Source organism: Musa acuminata, chromosome BXJ3-4 (genome assembly GCF_036884655.1).
Source record: "Musa acuminata AAA Group cultivar baxijiao chromosome BXJ3-4, Cavendish_Baxijiao_AAA, whole genome shotgun sequence".
Taxonomy (NCBI): domain Eukaryota; kingdom Viridiplantae; phylum Streptophyta; class Magnoliopsida; order Zingiberales; family Musaceae; genus Musa; species Musa acuminata.
In genome coordinates this window covers 8,607,352-8,629,793 of record NC_088352.1, presented here as the reverse complement: position 1 = coordinate 8,629,793, position 22,442 = coordinate 8,607,352, and the positions used below count along the sequence as shown (strand labels likewise).

Below are 22,442 nucleotides of genomic sequence, written 5' to 3'. Positions count from 1 at the left end.
GCCAGTCAGTAAAACTTTAGTTAAGACACACAATGTGACATATTAAATTGACTATCCATATTTTTTATTTATCTGACACGTCAAATCCATGATAAGAATACTAGTATTCACATGATCACAGCATAAGCAGTCTTTGGTTCACTTAATGATCACTTTTAACCTGACTCCTTATCCAGCATATTGCACAAACAGTGTCCTTTTCATGATGCATAGTTTTTTATTTCTTTGGGTAAAGGAAACAAATCGGTCCTCAACATTTGTATGCATTTCTTGTGATAGTATCTCCAAAATCTGAGTCTTTTGGTTACACGATCAAGTTCACATAATTGCAAAATCACAAGGCGTTGTAGCCACTCATTACATGCAACTTTGAACAAATGTGATCGAGTAGCATAAATGCACAAGCAGTAATTTGCCTGAATTCAGATAAGAGGGAAGAAATCCACTCCCGTAACTCGATAATCAAAACATTAGAATATAAAAATCACACGCATATTAATCAAGCATTAGAAATAACTGTAGTCATCGTGATTGCTCATCTGGAGGAACCATAGGATGGCCACACCGAAAACCACAAAAGAAGACAGCTCCATTGCCAGCGCCCCCCATCCGATGAGATTTGCATGCTTCAAGATGGAAGGTATCGCAATGCTTCCAATGACTGAAGCACCGGTCAAGAATTTTGTGAAGTTTACCCATCTGTCAATAGGTAGGCCATGAGTTTGTTAATAGATCTAGGGAAACAATAATTCAGTCTTAATTAAATACAGGAAATGCTAACCCATTTCCCTCACTGGACATGAGTGAGCTGCTGTTGGATCCCGTAAAGAATAACAATGGCATCGGAAGAATTACATACATCAACGCTGAAGAGAAGAATTCAGAAACTTATGAAGACAAACATTCATCTTAGAAAAAGGAATTTTGATCACAAATCAATTTCTCCATTACCTGTTAGCATCGGCCACCAGTTATTGTACAAAGCACATGCCTGAAACATCACAGTAGACAAAAGAAAACATAGGGGTGATGTTTTACAAGAAAAAAATAAAGAAGACCAATGTGGAGATTGTACTAACCAAAATTTGCAATACTATTCCACCAGAGACCAGAATTGCCAATAGAGCAAGCTGTCCAGAGTGCAGGCAAGTCGACAAGCTGCGTGATAAACCCGCCATTGTTTTTTGAATTAGTTATAACTTCTGGCAAGTTCAGTAGATACAAGAATCAACCATCTGAAACCTGCAAGGATGGAACAAAATATATGATAATTCAACATGTTCACACCATATATTATCAGTTTCCATTATGAATTGTATAATTCATCAAGCCACCAGATAATTACTAGTGATTTGCAGATTTAGGTCCACAGTGTCAAACTATTAACTAGAAATCAGAAACAAGAAAAGACAGAGAAGTGTGGCAAAGTGAAAGGAAATAAAGAAGATAGAAAATAACACCCATTGTGCAGCATGATCCAGGCCAACCAACCTCAAAACAGTACATATCAGCAACACAGTACAGGACAGCAGTGTGCCTGCACAGGCATGCAGGCAATGAAGACGAGGAAGAGAACAAAAAAAGATGAGAAACAGGTCATCCGCAAACCACTTTCTTGCGATCACCAACGGAAGATTCCTCTACAGTACTAACCGGACAATTCCTCTTTATATGATGATCATGACCTCCTCAAAAGCCTCTAAGTCAAACAAAAACCAGAGACATACCCAGTAAGTTTCTTCCGTTAAAGAAACTTCTAACACTTTGAGACTCTACAGTTCAGGCTTTTCAGTAACATGAAAACTTCTCATATTAAACCCTTTTCCCCAGTTTATGAGAACAACTGCAATAAAAATCTTAACAATGTCAAACCCAATATCAAAGGCACAAAGAGGCCAACTATGAAACAAAAAGGTATCCTGATTCAATAATGGAGTACAAGATTGTATAAAAAGGCATGTATTATATTTACGACTTTTTCAGCTTTTAAAACATCTAATGTGACTGAATATATTAGTTTAGATTCAAACCACTTGATCTGCACAACATCCAGCTGGCCAGAAAGCAAGTTGAAGGTTGGACGCATACTATGTAGCCTCACACAAGGCTTCATATTGAGAACCACACAAGTGTGATAGGCTGCCAAAGGGAGGAAACTGCTCTTGCATTTATTGTTAAGTCGACTCGAAGCTTGACTATACTGCTCCAATAAAGTTGCAATTGTAGGTACCCCACCTGGCATGCAAATTATGCACACATGGGCCACCACTGGCACATTGCGAATGTTGAATCTCGGATTTTGACGATGAAACCAATTGATAGTGTTTGCAATTTAATGTGCGTTTAAGTGACACAGGGCTAACGTCGATCAAAAAAGGCAAATTGATTAAAGCAGGAGGAATCAGATGTTGGGCCGGAGCAAACATGTCTGAAGATTAGACGTCGGGCTGGAGGAACGGTTGATGTATCAGCAGAAGGCTTCGAGCTGTGAATTCAGGCATCGGGCCAAGAAGATCAGACATTGCACCAAGAAGATCTGATGTTGCGAGAAGACAATGTGCCGATTGGGCAATACACCGAAGGATCGGACGAAGCGACGAAGGATCGAACGAAGCGTTGGATGAACCAATGACATGCCGGACAACAAGGATTCGCTTGTAATCGATTATGTCTAGATCGAGTCAGTTAAGAGTCTAATTGAGTCGGTTTAGAATGTAATTAAGCCAACTCAATTAGGGGCCAACTGAGCCCAAAATATGGTTGTTTTGGGCCAAGAAAAAGGCTCATTCAGTGACCCAAGTTTGGGCTATGTTGGGCCAAGTGAAAAGCTCAAACAGTGACCAAACAGGTGAAACCGTCGTGGCACAATCTCCGAGACTGTGTCAGGCAATAGTACAGCCCAATGACAGGGTGTCAGGCGGTGGTACCGCCCAGCACAGGCGGTGGTACTGCTAGGACTCGGGAAACCCGGGATGAGACTCTTTTAGGCTCGAAGTTTGAATCCACTTGAGGCCTATAAATATCCCTCTCATCTCTGGTTAAAAAATACAAGAATTGAGAGTAAAAAAGAAAGAAAACTGTAATCTTGTGTGAACTCCTCTAAAAAATCTAAGTGTTAGAATAGTTTGAGAGATGAGTAAGTGAGGGTATAAGAGTTATCTCCTAAACCCGGTAAAAGGAGAAAGAGCTGTAAAATATGATTGGTCTTCGCCTATTGAAGGAAGACCGTTAGTGGATACCGGTGGCCTCAACGGAAGACGAATCGGTAGAGTGAATGTAAGTCACGACGACCGAACCACTATAACTTGATTTGCATTTAATTCTTGTAATTAACATTTCCTGCAAACTACCCTTCTTTACTTGCTTTATATCCACTACACTCTTCCATATGCTTTCAAGTTAACATCTTTCCGATCGGTTTTATTGTACGAAGATTTTTAAACTGATGATTTTACCGCTGCACTAATTCACTCCCCCTCTTAATGCCGACTCGTTCCTAATAGCGAAGCTTCCCAGTTTAAAACCCAAAGTTTATTGGGAGGTCATAAAGTCATAAGAAGTTCATCTTAGTTAGGAATGCAACCTATAATAACTTTTACAAGCCCTCCATTAACATGAATTTTACAACACAAGAAATTTAGCGAGCTCTTAGAGCACAATACATTTAAAGAAGTTTTGACAAGTATTATCGCTCAACAAGGATCTTACTTTGTGCATCAGTGTTCTGCAGGTATATTGGTTGGCATGTATCCATTGACGTACAAGCCAAAGACATTGCCAAGTTTGTGTTAACACGCTCAACATAGCATATGAAACAAACAATACCATGGTACACTGGTACATGGCAACTGGCAAAAATCGTTGAACAAACAAGTCCATTGGTGCTTCAGTAACAAGTTTTTAGGTAAAAAATAAAAGGGTTTGTTTGACTTTCCACTTAGGAATCTCATGAGCAGCATTATTGTGTCTCATAGTAAAGTTAACAAAATAAGAAGAGAGAAAATATCCAACCAATATCAATCGAATTCAAAATTTTAACACTTCCAAAGGTAGTTGGATGAGGACAATAGTCCAGTACTGTGTGTTTTATCACCATGTCTCAGCAACATAAGAAAGAGCACCAACCCTACTTGCACATGGCAATAGTACATTATCAGTTCTCTCCATACTCAATTTGTTACCAGATAATATTGAACAAACCAAATATAAATATAGCAGATATGACATCAACACCATGCTCTCATTGCTAATTTCTTGGTAAGTGACATGGATCCTTTACCACTATTTAGATATCTTTGAAGACTGATTTGACACCAATGTTATGGAGATTGAAGTCTCTAGTATCAACTAGATAATTTTGAATCACTGCTAACAATGGATTCTACTATTCGTATTTTCTTACTTGATAATGCTATGGAAGCAAGATAAATTAACCAGGGAAAACAGTATAAATTTAATTATCTCAAACCCACATTCTGTGCAAAACGAGGATCAAACATTCTCTTGCACTCTTCATGTCAAAAATTCAAGTTCATGAGAACCCTTTAATTTTATGTAGATAGAGAAAATGCTAGTCAACTTAGATCATATAATGGCTAATATGGCAGATTAATCATCTGATCTAGCAACGACGTGCCATACTAAATGACCTTTGAGCTCAGATCACTAGTAATATCTCAACTTGATTGTACGTAGAACAGTCAAATTTAGTCCGGTAGAACTGAGTGTGAAGAAGGTTCAAAATTTGTTCATTTCATAGAAACAGGGATTTGTTCATATCATAGAAGCACGAACAAAAGCAAAAAAAACATATACATCCCAACAAAGGATATCATAACCTGAAGGCTATACTTTGTCCAACCAGATCTAACACATAACGAAGTCAGCATCCTTTTCATTCAAGACACATGAAAAAGTCGAAAAATAATTTTTTTTCTTGTGGCGTAAACCAATTGCCCAAAGCAAATCAACCATCCCCTACGAAAAAAGATCGAATCGCTACTGCTTTCTTTGTGCATAATCAGATTAAGAAATCGCATCTTTCGTTGAAGAAACCATTCACCCCAGTCAAATAAACCACACGCTAACAAGATAAAGAAAAAAGCATCGAGATCATCCGGCGACGAAGAAGCCGAATAGAGAACCCGGACACAGATTACGTACTATGATGGGAGGAAAACTAGCATTGCTTGCGGAGGAATCCGCATCAGCGTTGGGGGTTTCCGGTTCCCGGATCTAGGGTTCCGTCAAGAGCTGCGTAAAGCCGTCGACGAGATTCCTGAACGGCCGTCCCTTTTCTCGAGTTTCTTCTCTACCGGACGAAGGAACCAATAAAAATAAAAATTAAAGCTAAGCGGTACTTTTATTCTGTACTCATGAGCGTTACCGTCCTCACCATCACTTGCCGGTCCCGCGGGACCCACTTTTCTCTGCAATCATCAGTCGGGTTATTTCCTGGGTATGTTTCGGAACCGGGGTAAACGATGATAATGTTCGAAAGGCTAAGGAAGCAGAAATAATTGAGCATCTGGTGACACGTGAAATTCGACCAAAGAATAGACCCGTAGAGAAAGTGGCGCGTCCATACCTCTGCGGGCCCCACGTATAAGTGAGTTGTTATTGTGGGTAAACTTGGGTTGCGTGTCGATAGACACAAAAGAATATTTAGCTCGGCTAATAGGTGGCCCCGACCGTCGGCTAATGGGTTGCCTCACACGCAGAGCTCCCCAAGTCGGTGGGGGCCACCACGTAGTACGATCACTGATTGGTTAGCATGCTCGTATTTTTTTTCCCTTTTTTTCATTTATATATATATATATATATATATATATATATATATAGCTTAATTTATTGGCGCTAATTTCTTTTATTTTTATTTTTATTTTTTACAGTAGAAAAGAAGTAACTGAAACCAGTATTACAAATTTACAAGCTCGTTATAACAGTAATATCATCATCATCATATATCAGTTGGCTTAGCAATTGTAGCATCTTCATCATTATTTTGAGAATTTAGATAAGGTTATTCCTATATGATTTCTTATGTTCTTCCATGATTTGGATTGTGATCTTTATTGTCAAATGATAATAAGTATTATCATAGTATATGGATATAATTCTTCTTAATTGCTAAAATTGCTCTTGAAATGTATAATAAATAACAAATTGTCTAATAAATTTGTGTACTTGTAAATAATCTCAACAAGTGCTTCCAAAATTGCTATTGGAGTGTGTTGTTTGGTATAGGATGTATGAAGTAATCTCTGCTATAGAAACAGATGATGTTAATTTGCATCTATAGATCAAACAGAGTGGGAGATCTGACACTGTACAATAGTTACTTGTTGCTGACTTTGAGTGCTCAGAAAACTATAAAGAGCTTATTTAAGATATATTATCTCCATCTCATACTGCATACACTATTGTCCAACCTTCCAACTAGGGTTTCCGATACCAGGCAGCACACCAACATATATCATCACTTCATTGCATGCATGCATGCATATTTCAAGAGATTTCTTAGCCTTCAATCTGAAGGAACCTTAATGGGGCCTTCCTGTCTTGCTCCTTGGGCAGAGTCACAGTGAGCACCCCGTTCTCCAGCTTCGCCTTCATGCCATCCGTGTTGGTGTCGTGCGGCAACCTCACAGTCCGGCAGAACTTGTGGGCGCTGCGCTCGACGCAGTGCCACTTGTCCCCCTTCTCCTCGCTCTCCTTGACCCGCCGCCCGCTTACCTTGAGCACCTTCTCCTCCTCCACCTCCACGTTCACCTCCTCCTTCCTTACCCCCGGGAGGTCAGTGATGAAGACATGCGCATCGGGAGTCTCCTTCCAGTCCATGTCCGCCGTCTTGTGCGGAGACACCGCCAGTGTGGTGGTAGCGAACGAGAAGCCTCCGAGAGGCTCCCAGATGCCGCCGGAAAGGGGCTCCTGCGCGCTTAGCTTGTTCGTCCTGCGACCGAACAAGCTCGGGATGATGGATGGCATGATCAGAGGCTCTAATGGATAACCGTCGGTGAGCTTTCCGGGGCTGCTTGTTCCATTTATAAAGCAAGAAAGCTTCACTCGTGTCAGACAAGGAGAATCGAATCTCACCTTTGATCGCTTAAACTTGAACGGGATCTTATTCCTTTACAGCTTCCTACTGAGATTGCATCAAGAACTAAAGATTGATATTTCTCGAGAAGCGTCTGCTTACCACTGTGGATCAAGAAGCTACCTTTTTTCCTCAAAGTAGTGCTTGAGAACAAAGCTTAGTATATTCATGTTCTTTGAGGATAAGGGATGTTGTTCTGATCAGGGGATGCAATCTCTAGTGGAAGGAATACCTTTTTTGATCGATACATGTGAAGGAAAAGCACAAGCCACCGAAGAATTCTGTACCTCTTTGCATCAATGCTCAGTGGATATGCTTCCATTCTTTGCATTTCTTTCTCGATGAGCTCTGTGAATGTGAGAATAATGGACGCTAATTATCTTCGACTTTAGTTTGTTCCATCTGCCATTCACTGACACTGAAAGTGACTTCATGCATATATGTAAGTTGGTATTATACGAAGCTTTCAATTAAAATCCATTTAATCAAGGTTCGTTGTACCGTATCGTACCGACGTTTCGATCCGGACTCGGTACGATACGGTACTAGTGTATCGGGCGGTATATCAGGGCGTACTGAATATTTTTTTATACTATAGCAGTGTTACAGTATAGTATTATAGCATTGTACGATACCGGACGGTCCGCGTACCGATAACATATCGGACCAATACATATCGTCCGATACGAGTGGTACACTCCGGTATGGGAGACCTTGCATCTAACCACGATAAGCTTTTGTGTCGATTCACATACATACCTCCTTATGTTCATCTTCAACTGCTTCCCTGCTTCCCTGCTGTCATGTCACTGAATTCATCAGTATCTCATATTCAATATTTGCCGGATAGCTCCAATGGACGTACCCATTTGTTGTAAACTAATTATTGTTGGAGAAAAGCATGTGTTAGATTTTTACCATCCCTTCTCAACTCCTCAAACAACTCTTTTGGACCAACAAAGATGACTTAGGCGATGGAAATTACCTTGCAGGGGCATATTATAAGTATAAGCCGAAGGCTTAGATTGAAGGGGAGTACAGATGGCAAGCATCGATAACACTTGCATCTCCTTCCCTTGCAAGAAACCGTGCAGGATGGTTGTCAACTACTACCTATCCATGCCCTTGACACGTCCTGGTAATAACCAGCAGGCCCCATAGAGGGTCCCATGCTGCTTCCTTTATGATTGCCAGGTGAGATCCGGTAGACAACCGCCGGAGATGGGAATAGGAGCGACACCTGATGGCGGAACCCGACGGAGACACTACGGGAGAAGTGGGTTAGGATCCTGTCCAATTATAGTATCAGGAAAGGGAGCTTCCTAGCGAATATATATAGAGGGTTTTGGCTGGGCCCACTTCAGCGGAGCGGTTCCGTTGTGGGAGTCGCTTGGACGAATTTAAGTCGCGGTTGGAGAGGATCCGCCCGCCCAATGGACGACGTTTTCTACTACGCCACCGGCGGTGACTGCGTCTCCGGCAGCAGCCCTCCACCCCCGGCGGTGCCGCCCGTGCCGCACGGTACAGAGCTAGCTTGCATCGACCGCGCCGTTCCCGAAATCTTCTCCTTCGTCCTTTGCTTCCTCGTCATCGCCTCGCTCGTCAACTTCGCCTTTGTCTCGCCCTCCGACGACGACGAGGAGGAGGAGAGGCGGGCGAAGAAGGTTGTGACCGGGGGGCTCGACCCGGCCGTGCTGGCGTCGTTCCCGGTGGTGACGTGCCCCGAAGCGAGAGGCGCCGGGGAGGGGACGGTGGGGCGGGAATGCGCCGTGTGCCTGACCGAGTTCGGCGTCGGCGACGCTCTCCGGGTGCTGCCGCCGTGCCGCCACGGGTTCCACCCGGTTTGCATCGACCCCTGGCTCGCCGGCCACGCCACCTGCCCGCTGTGCCGGTCCGACTTGGCGGCCGGCCACGTCATTGTCAACGGAGTAGAGGGGTAATGGCTGCGACGGTGGAATGCTTTCTCATGCAGGTCAACGCCTGGTGTCGCGTTGACCTGATGTTGGCATTACATGAACTTTGAGCCCTAAACACATTCGAATGCATAATTTTTTTTTGCCTTTTTTATACTTTTCCTGTACTTCTTTTTTATTCATGAATTATTTATATTCTACTGTTCTTTTTGGCTTTTTCCATTGTCTTTTGACACGGTGACTCCTGTGATAAATAAAATCATCAAAACTTTGGAAACTTGAGATGGAGTGTTTTGTAATCCCTATTATTTGGTGTTGGCACTCAACCTGAATTAAATCCGAGTAGATGTCTAGTTAGGTAAATCACACACGGCTAACCAAATTGTACTCGTAAAAATTACACAGAAAATAATGTTGATGTGGCAAGGATATTAGCAGACAACAGAGAGGAGACTGGGCTTGGAGGAACGAGTGAGGAAAGAAGATCCTATTGAGCTTCACTCTTAGCTGACTTGAGTTGAGAGGTGTGTAGTAAACGGGAGTCAGATAGTTCATCAGCCAAAGTCAAAAGATCGATTACAATGTTGTTCTTCTACTTATTCCATGAGTTTGAACAATGACCTGACTCGTCCCTTCGGCTTCAAGGCCCGTGTCACGAATTGACTCGGGTGGAAGACGCTGTCAACTGCAGGATTTGATTGCGGCGGTGCATCTGCTAAGAGTTAATGGGAGTTATTTGCAAATTTGTCCATGATCTCTGGAATAGGGTTCACAGGAATCCTTTCCATGTTTGGCTCGACAAAGCTATGATTTAATCCATTAGGCATCTTAGTGCATCTCAGATGACACAGAAGATGAAGGCATTGTTGAATGCCCAGAGCTTGTGAGCATAGATGAAATGCCTGAAGTAGGAGACACTTCAGATAAGAGTAACTCCTGATATCCGGTTTAAAGAACTACTATCAAAAGCTTCCAAAGGTGAAGAATAATTCTCAATCAACAAGTTCTGAGAACTGCCAAAAGATTCCAGCCTAGGAGACAGTGTCAGAATTAAGAATCTGCAAGGCACTTTCAACATCCAGGTTATTTTCTTGCCTAGGCAATCTCCATTTTTTGTTCACTCCAACTATGCACCGATCGGTGTCATTTTGCTGTACCAACTGACCTAAGAAACCAGGGCTCTGCATGGCTTTTGCCAAAAATGACATCATCTGTTGCTGGCACTGTTCCCTACGTTGAAAGCGCCGACCCAAGGTGTTTAAACTGCTGATCAGTGGCCTGCTGCTGCTGCTGCCTTAGCCTGACCAGTTCCTGCATGAGTACATTCTTGCCTCTCTTGATCCTCTCAATCTCCTCCTCTAGCCCAAATTTCCCCCACCTCGATACTACTCTGTGTTTGAGGCTTCTGCTGATGGTTGTGTGCATGGGTTGCTTTCCTCCTACTGATGATCTTCAGCAAATGCTTTTGGCCTCTCAGGATCAACCTTTCTAAACCCCTGAAGAAACAATAGAAGGACAAACCAAAAAAAACAGAAGTTAGTGCTAAAATGCATAAAATGTCACAACTAAACCCAATCCAACCATCCCCAACAGTAATGACAAGCCAAAAGGTCCCAGCAATGATGTAATAACTCTGAACCTCATGAAATCCAAGACCCAGAGCAAGTCCCAAAGGCCCTCATATATACCATCCATGCTGCAAAAGAAACTCGGTAAGAAAAAGATGTACCACTTACAGTTCTAAGGAGTCACCAAATTGGCTTCAGTCTGTTGAAATATATCACACTAGATACCTTATTACACTAAGCTAAATCACCATGGGCTAACTCACCTATAACTTCATTTGATCCAAATTACTAATCAAAATATTTAAATTAAATTAATATAATATATTAATCAGACTCTTATAAATCAAACTTAGTCTTTGCTCATTTTCGATGTGAGACTAATTAGGGTGTCAGAAAGCATCGAGAACAAAAGATAGTTGCTAAGTGGAGACCAACCTGGGAAGACTTTGTATGAAAACTAGTGTGGGGAAGACTTCCTACATATCTAAATGGTTCTCTAGATTTGGTCCCTCGGCTATGCTCTCATGTTCAGTTTGTCAGAACTATAGTGACTCAGCCAAACCACTTCCTCTCTGAGTGTTGCTTTGCTCTTTGAGTTCTGAAATTTGGAACAAAGCATACTAAGTTCAATTTTGATTGCTTTGCCTGTTGGAAGAGAAAACAGTTTCTTGTTGTTATTATCTGCTCCTTATGGATTCTTTAGAACCATTGAAATAAATGACTGCCATTTTTGCAACTGCAAGGCTAAGATGATGACTTTAGTAGCTGAGGACATGATTGATGTTCACACACTTAGGAAGATGGGAAACAATGGATGCAGCAGGAACTATTGTTAACTATGATTTTTCCAGTGATACTCATCAACTTTTTAGGTGTGAGATATATTATTATAAGAGATAAAAGAGCAAAGACTAATTAATTACTGCGGGCTACTTCTCCAAGAAGTTTAGCTGGGTGTTGCAAGCCGAAAGCATTGCAATCTCGGAGGCCCTTCTTTTTGCTTGCAGTAAGGGCCTCAAGAACTTTTGAGTGCGATCGGATTGTCTCTAGGCAGTGAAGGCACTCAACTGTTAAGTGATCGTATCATACCTTTTTGTAAGCTTTCATTTTCTATATAGAGAATGTAACAGGGATGCTTATTCTCTAGTTGGTCATATACATGTGAGAGTTTAACTTGTACTTGGTTTGGTGACATACCCAGCTATCAAGACCTTACACCTTATGAGTTTTTTGTATTTTTTTTTAATTTTAAGATTTAATATACAATTTTATAAAAACAGAAAGAACTAAAAACTATGGCACCTTCTACGAAAATACTTTTTTATTTAAGATTTAATATAAAATTTTATAAAAAAAGAAAGAACTAAAAACTAAAACCTAAAAAGAACAGTTATTTAGGAACATCACCCAAATCATTAATCTGAAATTTCGTTATCGATATTTAATATTATATGTATTTAAGAGTAATTTATCAAAAAAAAACTTTTAGTGTTAGGCTCCCGTAATTAGTTTTTACCAAAAAGGTATCTTTTTTTTTTAAATATTAATACCCTTAAAGTGTGTTGTTTTCGGCTATAGATCCATGGGCCGATTTAATCAATTCTGATTATTACGATTCAAGTCAAATCAATAGATTTGAATTAGGTCGAGTCGAACTTCATTGAATTTATTGAATTTATGAACTAGTGTAACACTCAAATATAACACAAGCTACACTCCAGTGTAACTAAGGTATTTTTATCAAACCAATCTAAATTTCTTCGTAACTACTAATACATAATTTTAAAATATTTATTTTTTTAATTATGATTTTAGGATGAATAAATTTTTAAATAGAATATTTTTGAGTTGTAGCTCGTTAAATTTTTATCAAATCATTCTAAACTTTTTTAGAATTACTAGAGTGAGATAATAATATATTTAATTTTTTTTATTTTTTTTATAAATTTAAGATGATTAAATTTTGAAATATAATATTTTTGGATTGAATTTATGATCAAATAAAATTCAAGCTTAATAATATGATTATAACTTAGTGTACTCTTTAAACTTCTTTGGAACTACTAGGATGAGATGTAATAATATGTTTAGTTTTATTTGTATATAAATTTAGGATCTAAAAAATGAAGTCAAATCTAGTGAAATGATAATAACTATCATTTTATGATTTTATTAAAAATATTTTAGTCAAAATAAAAAATCCCTTAGTAAAAATCAAATATGAGGTGCCATCTTGTAAAAGTCCATGGATATGAGTTTTTTTTCGATAAATTATATTATTTTTAATTATATAAATATTTTCTAACATATAAATATTACATATATATAAGTATGATTAATCTCCATCAGTTAATTATTATTATTTACAAATTTAAATAAATGTTATTCTATTTAAGTAAATTATTAAATTATATAACATGAGATGCATTTGAGGTATTTTACATATTTTAAGCTAAATTAGATAATACTAACTATACTTAATTGTTAGCAATACAAGTTTCTTAGATTGATATTGGTAGGAGGATTGTATTTGACGGATATTAATATTTTGAGTATGCATATGCTATATCAAAAATTGTAACCATAAATGGATTATTTTAACATTTTAAAAAACATAGATATGTAAAGAAAAAAAAAACAAATTACATGTATCTATAAATACTCCTTGATATTTCTATCTATCCTCTAAATCTAAGTTAAGCACACACATTGTTGTAAAATTCAAAAACTTGAAGATACATGAGGAAACATATAATTAATGAAAGTAATAAATGATATTCTATGTATTTAATATTTAAAGATAATAATGATCGCTAATACTGATTTGAGTTTATTAGACATGAAAGATATAAACATTTAGAGGACAAGAGGGATATGCATGTAATATTAAAGTTTGTAGGGGCAAATATGCCATTTAGGAAATTGCGAAAGGATAAATATGTAAAACCAAAAAAAAATACTAATACGTGGTTCGGGATCGGTCCGGGTCCAGCTCCCGGTTCCGGTACGTGCGAACCCAGGTCACGAAGCAATTGCCCTAGTTGTGAGTACACCCGTCTCTCTCTCTCTCTCTCCCGTGGCGTCCGCACAGAGAAGACGGGGCTGAACTCCTCACAGTGCCTCCTCCCTATCTCTCTCAGGTTCGTCTCTCTTCTTCTTCTTCTTCTATATCCTGATCTGTATCTCGATCCCTCTATAATCATGTTCTATTTAGATCTCAAAGCTTAGGTCGAAGACGGAAGAACCGTGGAGAAACTCATATTTCTCCACATATCTTCTGCTGTGGTTTGGGTGTTATTGGCGCTTGATACACTAGGGATTTTAAAAAGGTGCATCTTTAGGTCTGGGTGGTGGTCCTGCTTAGTTTTGCCCTTTTCGTGTAATCCCGATCTGTGTCTCTATATCTCTATAATCATCTTTCGTTCAGTTTTTTCAAATATTAGATTGAAGACGGAATAAGCGTAAAGGGACTCCTTTTTCTCCGCATCTTTGTCTCTTTTGTTGTTCTGGTTTTGAAATTTGATGTAACTGGGAATTCAGAGAAGTTACATTTCTAGGGTTGAGTGGTAATCTGCTAGACATTTTCCCGTGGAAGTTTTAACTCTTCCATGCGGACTGCAATGTATCTGAAAACACTGGCAGAAATCTTTCTGAGGTAAATAGTCGTAGATTGGAGTTGAGTAACACAATCTAACTTCAAAAAGAACTTGGATTTGGTTATCTGTTGGGGAAGGTTTGTGCTTTCTTGACCGAGAATGAAGCACGCAGAACGATTCCAAAAGAATCATCTGGCAATAAACAATGTTATTTGGAGTTCTGATTGGCTAATTCTCCAAGTATTAAGAAATTTTTGTCTGCTTGTTTGCCTTAGCCATTTTCCTTCAAATTCTTTTGAATATTATGGCTAAGATATGTATCTTTGTCATGGTGGATCTGTGTTACGTTCTCATACCTAAGAATAAGTTCTCTCTGTTATGATCTATACTCTGAGCCTAAATTTGTGTAAGAATAATATTTTTATTGTCTTATCGCAGCCCTTGATTGTCAAAAATTGAAATTCATTAAGTAAAAAAAATCTCGACCATTGCGTGTTTCACTAGTGGGTTTCTCTACTGTTTCTTCTCTCCAAATCAACTGCCATTCTTGCCTGAGGTATTTGTCTATCCATTTTTACTTTTGGATGCAGTCAAGTAAAGATAATTTTAGTGACCATATATTCTAAAATCGGCAGAGAAGTCTAAATCTAGGAACAGCCTGATACTTCAGTTCTGTGTCACTAAAGTTCTTCAACTTCACATTTAGTTATCCTTGATTCTAGTACTAAAACAACACTAGGCTATTTCTTTAGACTATTTAAATGAGGAGAGGTTAAACAATAACTCGAATTCTCTCAGTATATTGGAAGTCCTAATCCACAGTAAAGATGACATCTGTGCAACCCTCAAATAAAGTATCAGCTCTTTATGGTGTACTTTGTAGGAATCAATTTGTGTTTTGTGTGATCCGCATAGTTTGAATATGATATTATGATATGTCATACAAATTAGTATTTGTTTTACAGGGTAAAAACTGATGCAGTAAACATTATCATTTAGATTTTACCAACGTGGTCAGCACTCCTTTGTTGTCTCCAAAATTGTTTCCTTAAGAACTTCATCTATCATTTCCTTTGGTCGTGGATTCATTTCACTTCCTGCTTATTTTATTTCTTACTGTCTACTTCCCCCTTTTTCTTCATCTCCCTGTTTCCTCGCTTTGTTGATTTTTCATGGATTTCATCCAATTTGGTCCCTAGAACAAGCAAATCTCTCGCAGATTATCTTTTGGATCTCACTTCCCAGTTTCACATCACTAGAAAGATCGTCCTGAAACAAGGTATTCATTTGTCTCTTCCTAATTGAGATTTTGACCCCATGTGATATATTTGGGCCCCTGCTGAGCTAAAGAGCTCTTTGATTACAATTTATGCAGTTATTCTTCCTTTTCATTGCCATGTTTTTGTGCTTCTTGAGTTTGTGCAGACTAGGGCTTGGGAGTTCGATTGACGGTGGAATTGGGGTGATCCCATCCTTTGTTTCTTCCTGATTGAGTGTGTGTTTCAGAAATCCTCAATTTGGAGGATTAATTGGGAGTAGTTGTTGGAGGGGTCATTGGATTATGGGCAGCAGTGAGGCTGATGCATCTGCCAAGGCTCCAAAGACATCCACAGCTCAGGTACTCAGATGTCATCCTTGTAGTCTAAGACTCTAAAATTTCTATTTTGTCTGTTTGGGCTGTTGTTTGCTGGAAAAAACAGCTTTTTTTCTCGAGTGTTCTTGTTTTAGGAACAAACTCCTGCCACTAGCTCCACCCCTGCTGTGACTGTTTACCCAGACTGGTCGACCTTTCAGGTGTTGCTGTATTTCTATGGACGAACTCTTTCATCTTTTCGTCATAAATGTTCTTGCTAGTTGATTATTTATATGCTTTGGGGAACTTATCAAGTCCTTGTTTCTCACTCTATTAGGCATATTCACCGATTCCACCACATGGTTTCTTCCATTCTCCGGTGGGATCGAGTCCCCAGCCTCATCCTTACATGTGGGGACCTCAGGTGCTTTTTATTATTGATTTATTTAAAGGATTGTGTTTTTGGGATTTGTTCAAATGTTTGTCTTTCTCCAGGACAGGCAGGTTCTCGATGCATCTATTGTTGTTTGGACATTTTAAAAGAAGAAATCAGTGAAACATTGAGAAAAAAATTATAGTAGAAAACTTTCCTTTTTAGTCCATTTTAATAGCAGTTATGATGGTAGTCATTTGAATACATTGTTATGTTAACATCACGTGAACTAGATGGTCATAAAGTCTGTGAAATTGTTTTAGTGTCTTGTCAACAGGTAAATTAGACACTAAGCACTGCTAAATATTCATCACATATTATTTTGAAAATTGCATATGTTGTAGAATGGTTAGATTTGGCTATTCACAAGCGAAACAATACCAGTGTTGAAAGTTTGAAACGATGAAGAAAGCAGAGAAGAACAGTAATATACTGGATCATTCTCTCCCTACAAGAAATGTCTAAAGTGAAATTTGTGGTGGACTGCACATGTCCTATATTTGCTAAAGCATTTATTTGTGGATTTTAGATGTCGTTTTTATGCTGGAACTTCTTCACAAAATTTTCCACTGCTTGTAACATTACTAACCATCTTCATGAAGTGGCCATTAGGTCAATACATTTCATTGTGACATCTATATTATTCAACATGTGAGCAAACTTTCATATCCAACCTTTTGTTTGCAGCACCTTATGCCACCATATGGAACTCCGCCACCTCCGTACGTAATGTATCCTCCTGGAGGGTTATATTCTCATCCATCTATTCCTCCTGTATGTTTTTTTAAATCAAACCTAGCTGTAATCTATCTCATGCAAATTCTCTTTTCCTAGATGCAATTTTTTTGCTTCTTATCATTCTGCAAATATTGAACAGGGGGCACATCCTTTTAGCCCTTATGCTATGGCTTCTCCGAGCAGCAACATTGAGGCTTCTGTGAGTTATTTGCTGCACCAAACAAACCTTATTATATATTTGAAATAATCAAATTGATTATGATGTATTATATCTCTAGGGAACTGCTCCTGGAGTGGACATTGATGGTAAGTCATCTGTAGGTAAGGAAAGAAGTCCCCTGAAAAGATCCAAAGGAAGTTTAGGTAGTTTAAATATGATTACAGGGAAGAACAACAGCGAGCCAGGTAAATTATCAGGGCAACCAGCCAATGGAGCCTTCTCTCAGAGGTATATCAAAAATAGGTTTGATTGTCATCATTTTATTTACTACATTTAGGGTGACACTGTTTGCAAAATATATGTCATCCCTTTTCTAAAAGAACTGATTTTTTTTAGTGGTGAAAGTGGAAGTGAGAGTTCAAGTGAAGGGAGTGATGCCAATTCTCAGAATGTGAGCATCTCTTTCCTTTCCTTTTGTGGGCTTTCTTTCTCTAGTTGTCATCTAATATCACGGTAATAGGAATCTCTTGGTGCTATGGATGTCATTTTTTACCCTTCTTGCAAATACCTCATTGTATTTTATCATTCTTCCCTATCGTGCCTAAATTGATTTGCTTACTCATAGTCACTAAGCGCTTCTACTATGACATGAAGTAGTTTTTGGTTCCTATAAGAAGTTAATCTGCATTTTAGGACTTCAAGTGACACTAGGAGAACATAAAAGGACTTTCCATCATATCTTTGGTTATATTTTCTGTTGTCTGTGTTATTTTGGTTGATATTTTGAATGGAGAACGAGGTAAGTTAATGTTGTGTCATGCCACATGTCTGTTGTCTTCTATGATATTTGAATGTGCATAGGCAGCTGTAATTTATGGTTCGGAATGTTGGGCAGTTGGTAAATTGCATGTACAAAAATTAGTGATGGGAAGATGAGGATGTTGAGATGGTTGTGAAAATACTAGAATAGAATAAGAAACATTTACATTTATAAACAATTAATTATAGGTTCAATTGGGGATACATTGATGAAAAAATATTTAAAATGGTGCAGATGGACAGACACAGTTAGAGGAGGTGAAATAATTATGAGTAGTGTTGTGAGTTTGTGAGAGGTAGAAATACCTAAGAAAACTTTATTAAAAACCATGAAAAATGATTTGATGTCTTAGTTTGACTAGATATACTATCCTCGATAAAGGTAATTGGTGGAACAGGATTTGTGCTTTATGGTTCAAGTTAGATCTTAGGAGATTATATCTACAAATGCAAAAATAAGAATGTTGAGATGTGTGGAGTTAATAGAAAAAGAGTAGAAAATTTTACATCTGTGAACATTGAGGTGTAGGTCCAATCAAGGATAAATTGAGGAAAATTAACTCAAGATGATGAATCATATTCGAAGAGAAATTATAGATGCATTACTTGGATGAGATGAATTTAATGATTGATTAGTATAATGAGCCAAGATAGAGGAATACTTATGTATACTTTATTAAAAACCATAAAATGTTTTGTTGTTCTTAGTTTGACTAGCGATATTGCCCCCAACTGAGTTCAATGGCAGAAGAAGACCCATATATCCAACTTCTAATAGTCAAATAGTTTTTGCATTATGACTTATTGTTGTCATATCATATTGGTTTTTTTTCTAGGATACAAAATTTGTCATTTCATCCTTTATTTAAGTTTTGATCAAAATGAAGAAGAAGATACTTGCTTTAAGGGAAGAAATAACATAATGACATATACAAGTAATGCAATTTTGTTCGGACCGGTGATTTAAAAGGCGCTAGGCGTCAAAAGGCGCTAAGGTCCAAAAATGCCCGAGGTGCTAGGCGCTTGCCCGAGCGAAGCGAGACGCTAAAATATAAAAATATATAATATAATTAATAAATATAATTATTTAAAATTAATAATTTCAAATAAACCTAACAATATTAACAGTATACAGTATATTGTTAACAATATACAGAAAGAGAAGAAGGAAGAGTGTAAGGGGGTGCTGACCGCTGACTGAGAAAAGAGGAAGCGACAACGGTAGCGGGAGCCGGAGTGGGAGAGTAAGGAGGCAGCGGGAGTGTAAGGAGGCAGTGGCAGCAGGAGCGGTGACAGCGGTTGTGAGTAGCGGGCGCGGGAGCGACAGCGACAACGAGCAGGGTTAGGGTTGGGCAGGGACAGCTAATATCGGTTTTAATTGGTTCAATTGAACCAACTAACCACCGGAGATCGAACCAGACCTAAAATCCTGGTTCGATTGCCTGGTTTAACCCAGGCGCTTGCCCGAAGCGCCCAGGCGACGCCTCTTTGAAACGCGCCGCCTGGAAGTTTAGCGAGGCGCTCGGGCCTCGCTTCGCCTCGCCCGAGCGCCTAGGCGAGTGCTCGAGCGCCTTTTTAAATCATTGGTTTGGACTGGATGTATTGTTCATATTTATCTGTCCAGACATAAATCAACAATGCACACTCCCCAATTTTCGGCGGTTCACATGCGGTATGGTGCTTACCACTTGTTCCAGGCCCACAGTCCTGGTAATGAGTTTGGACCAGGCAGTAAGCCTGTTTTCTTTGTTTTTTGTGTTGGTGGTATTCCTCTCATCAACCTTGTCTGCCATGAGCACCTCCTCATCTTCGTCGGCTGCAGCCTCTTCATCTTGCTTGGGTGTGGTCTCCTCCTCATCTTCCTTGGTTAACATCTCCTCATTTTCCTTGGTCGCCGTTGGCTCCTCCACCACCACCTCCTCTACTTCTCTGTTTTTTCTGCCACCTTCTCCCCTCTTCTCCTTTGCCTCCTCTCCTCTTCCTTCTATACTTCTCTTCTTTTCTTCTACCTTATGGTACCATGGTACATAACAGCATACCACAAGTCAGTATGTTCATTCATACTAGAACCATAGCGGTGCAGCCAATGACTACCATAGGTCCGCTACCCAAAATTGCAATCCTCGACATGTATCTGATGTTTGAAGAAAGAAGTACATGCATATGAGGTTTATTTAATGATAGACAATGAAACAGATTGATAGAATGCTGATGTTATTATAGGAGAGCATTATTTTTCTTGCAGAAAGCACATACATATAAATCCGTGTGAAAATTTGTGCTATGGCTTCTTGATTTTATGATGCTAATTATTGGCCATGATGTGCATCGAGATGAAATTTCATGCTTAGTGGAAAAAAAAAATGTAAATCATACATGCGCATCAGAGATTGATGTGCAATATCTATATTTTGATCTGCGAAAAGTATGATTATTCTCTTCATTTTTTTCAATAAAATTTTAATTAATTGTGATCTGATGTTACTTGTACTGCACATATTCCCCGAGTTCTTGACGCATTTATAGAAAGTTCACTTGGACTTTGTTCAGTTATTTTTCTTTAATCGATATTGAGGAAATAATTGTTTGCACTTGCAAAGATGAATGAATTTCAGGTTTCTGTTTTGTTGAAGCTTAAGCATTCATTTCATTTATGTTGTGCAGGATTCACATCCAAAGACAACCGGTGGGCATGAATCTCTTGGTGGTTGGTGAATTCAAATATATTTTTGCTTGTGTTATTATTATTAAGTATGCCGACTTCCAATTTTTACGAACTGCAGCAGAGGCATCCCAGAGTGGTTCTCAGAATGGTGTTACTCGAACTCCATCACAGGCAATGCTGAGTCATCCGATGTCTATGGTGCCTATGCCAGCAACTGCACCAGGGGCAGTTGCTGGTCCTACCACAAACTTAAATATAGGGATGGACTACTGGGGTGCTCCAAGCTCATCACCTATACCAATGCATGGTAAGATTCCTGCAACTGCAGTTGGAGGAGCTGCTGTGCCTGGTGCTCCTAGTGATATTTGGTTGCAGGTTTTCCCTTAGCTCCATCTTTTTTATTATTAAACTGTTTCAAGCTTCTTCGGAAATGTTGAAGTTTTTATTGCTCCAGAAGCTAGAGATATTTTGTTCGGCATGTTGTTTCTGTTAACAATTTTGGTGATATTTAGGATGAAAGGGAACTTAAAAGGCAGAGACGAAAGCAATCTAACCGGGAATCAGCACGTAGATCCAGATTACGTAAGCAGGTACATGTCTGGCTTATGAAGATATAATTTTTTTTTATAGTAAATAATTCCAGATTATAGCAATCTAACGATTATTTGTTTTACAAGTACTAAATAACTCTTCCAGTTGTTGAAGATAAAGTATCATTAGTGTTTGATGATTCACAGGCAGAGTACGAGGAGCTGGCTCAACGCGCTGAGGCTTTGAGAGAGGATAATGCTTCCTTGAGGGCAGAGCTGACCAGGATCAACAAGGATTACGAGCATCTTCTTTCTCAGAACATGTTGCTTAAGGTGACGAGCCTTTTCTTCCTCTGATACTCTCCTCAACTCGCCCATGTTATATGTGTTTTTGCATGTACCGATTACTGACCAACCATGCAGGAGAAGCTTGGAGAAGCAAAGCAAGGTACGGAAGACCAAACTCTCGACAGAAAAGAACAACATTCTGGAGATGGCCCCAGCAGGAACTTGGATACCGAGGTCCAAACAGTGGAAACAGAGCAAGTGCGGAGTGGCGTGTAGCACTCACCTGCTTGAGATTGGAGCCTAACCCTAAACGACCTGGCACGCAGATTACATAGAATGATTAATATCTGAATATTATAGCTGTTGCTGTTGATTGGAAGTAGGTTGACTTGTGTCAATATCGACCACTTTAGCCTTGGTTTTTGTATTGAGCACTGTCTTGCTTTTAAATAGTCATTAATTGAGCAGATATAGGGTGCACAAACCCAATTTCATCTGCTGTCAAGGCATGGCTAGTGACTTCTCACAGTTGCCTATTAATATGCTGTGTATGGCTAACCTTTGATTGGATGTATTGATTGACGAGCAATCAACTATTGTTAATACACTAATCTCAACTGTTTATCTCATTGTTGATTATTAATCTGTATCGGATTATTTCAGCTGCTTGCCAATCTGATAAGAGGTTCATATGGTGGTGTGTGTTGCAACTTTTAGCTAATATATGTATATATAGCTGCTTAAAATTTTGGTGGTCACCGAGGAGATTTAAATGATTTTGATTTAATTAGGAATAATACAGAACCAATATATATTACCTCAAGCTTCCAAACCGTAATCTCTCATCTGGTCATTAATATTTGGTATCATCCGTGTCATTTAAAAAAAAAAAAAATTCAATCCTTATCATATGGTATTTGCTTATATCGGTCGTTAGTCGGACCCGGAAGACTTGTGTGTATCAACCGGTATTTAGGATCAATTTATCTTAAATACTTATTGTTATATTATTTTTGCAACCATTACAAGGAAACATGCAAAGGTTGAAAGTTGTGAGCATTGT

The 22,442-nt window shown here is 38.9% G+C and overlaps 4 protein-coding genes across 11 annotated transcripts; 2 read left to right on the top strand and 2 right to left on the bottom strand.

Moving 5' to 3' along the window:
• Window positions 1-245: 245 nt before the first annotated feature.
• Window positions 246-5,314, bottom strand: LOC135635432 (vacuolar protein sorting-associated protein 55 homolog). Its single transcript, XM_065146481.1, has 5 exons — window positions 5,164-5,314; window positions 1,080-1,242; window positions 952-991; window positions 782-866; window positions 246-699 (listed from the first exon to the last, which is right to left on the bottom strand). The coding sequence occupies exons 2-5, from the start codon at window positions 1,176-1,178 to the stop codon at window positions 507-509; spliced, it is 417 nt and encodes a 138-aa protein (XP_065002553.1). The 5' UTR covers window positions 1,179-1,242; window positions 5,164-5,314; the 3' UTR covers window positions 246-506.
• Window positions 5,315-6,279: 965 nt separating this feature from the next.
• Window positions 6,280-7,029, bottom strand: LOC135635576 (17.4 kDa class I heat shock protein-like). Its single transcript, XM_065146744.1, has one exon. It carries the CDS (start codon window positions 6,985-6,987, stop codon window positions 6,520-6,522), a length of 468 nt encoding a protein of 155 aa, XP_065002816.1. The 5' UTR covers window positions 6,988-7,029; the 3' UTR covers window positions 6,280-6,519.
• Window positions 7,030-8,529: 1,500 nt separating this feature from the next.
• On the top strand, window positions 8,530-9,036 carry LOC103981670 (RING-H2 finger protein ATL39-like). Its single transcript, XM_009398412.2, has one exon. It carries the CDS (start codon window positions 8,530-8,532, stop codon window positions 9,034-9,036), a length of 507 nt encoding a protein of 168 aa, XP_009396687.2.
• Window positions 9,037-13,557: 4,521 nt separating this feature from the next.
• On the top strand, window positions 13,558-22,008 carry LOC135585838 (bZIP transcription factor 1-B-like). 8 transcript variants are annotated; one of them, XM_065148814.1, is made up of 14 exons: window positions 13,558-13,717; window positions 15,599-15,791; window positions 15,902-15,967; window positions 16,084-16,170; window positions 16,867-16,953; window positions 17,057-17,116; window positions 17,196-17,223; window positions 17,302-17,365; window positions 17,474-17,528; window positions 20,561-20,603; window positions 20,680-20,936; window positions 21,074-21,151; window positions 21,299-21,424; window positions 21,515-22,008. In XM_065148814.1, exons 2-14 carry the CDS (start codon window positions 15,735-15,737, stop codon window positions 21,653-21,655), a joined length of 1,149 nt encoding a protein of 382 aa, XP_065004886.1. In that variant the 5' UTR covers window positions 13,558-13,717; window positions 15,599-15,734; the 3' UTR covers window positions 21,656-22,008. The 8 variants fall into 8 exon arrangements, 7 of the variants coding, with proteins under 7 accessions (XP_065004886.1, XP_065004885.1, XP_065004884.1 ...); XM_065148810.1 differs by adding an exon at window positions 15,393-15,452 and having other exon boundaries at window positions 13,644-13,717; window positions 17,196-17,365; XR_010496048.1 differs by having other exon boundaries at window positions 17,196-17,365; window positions 21,282-21,424; window positions 21,515-21,652.
• The last annotated feature ends 434 nt before the right edge of the window (window positions 22,009-22,442 follow it).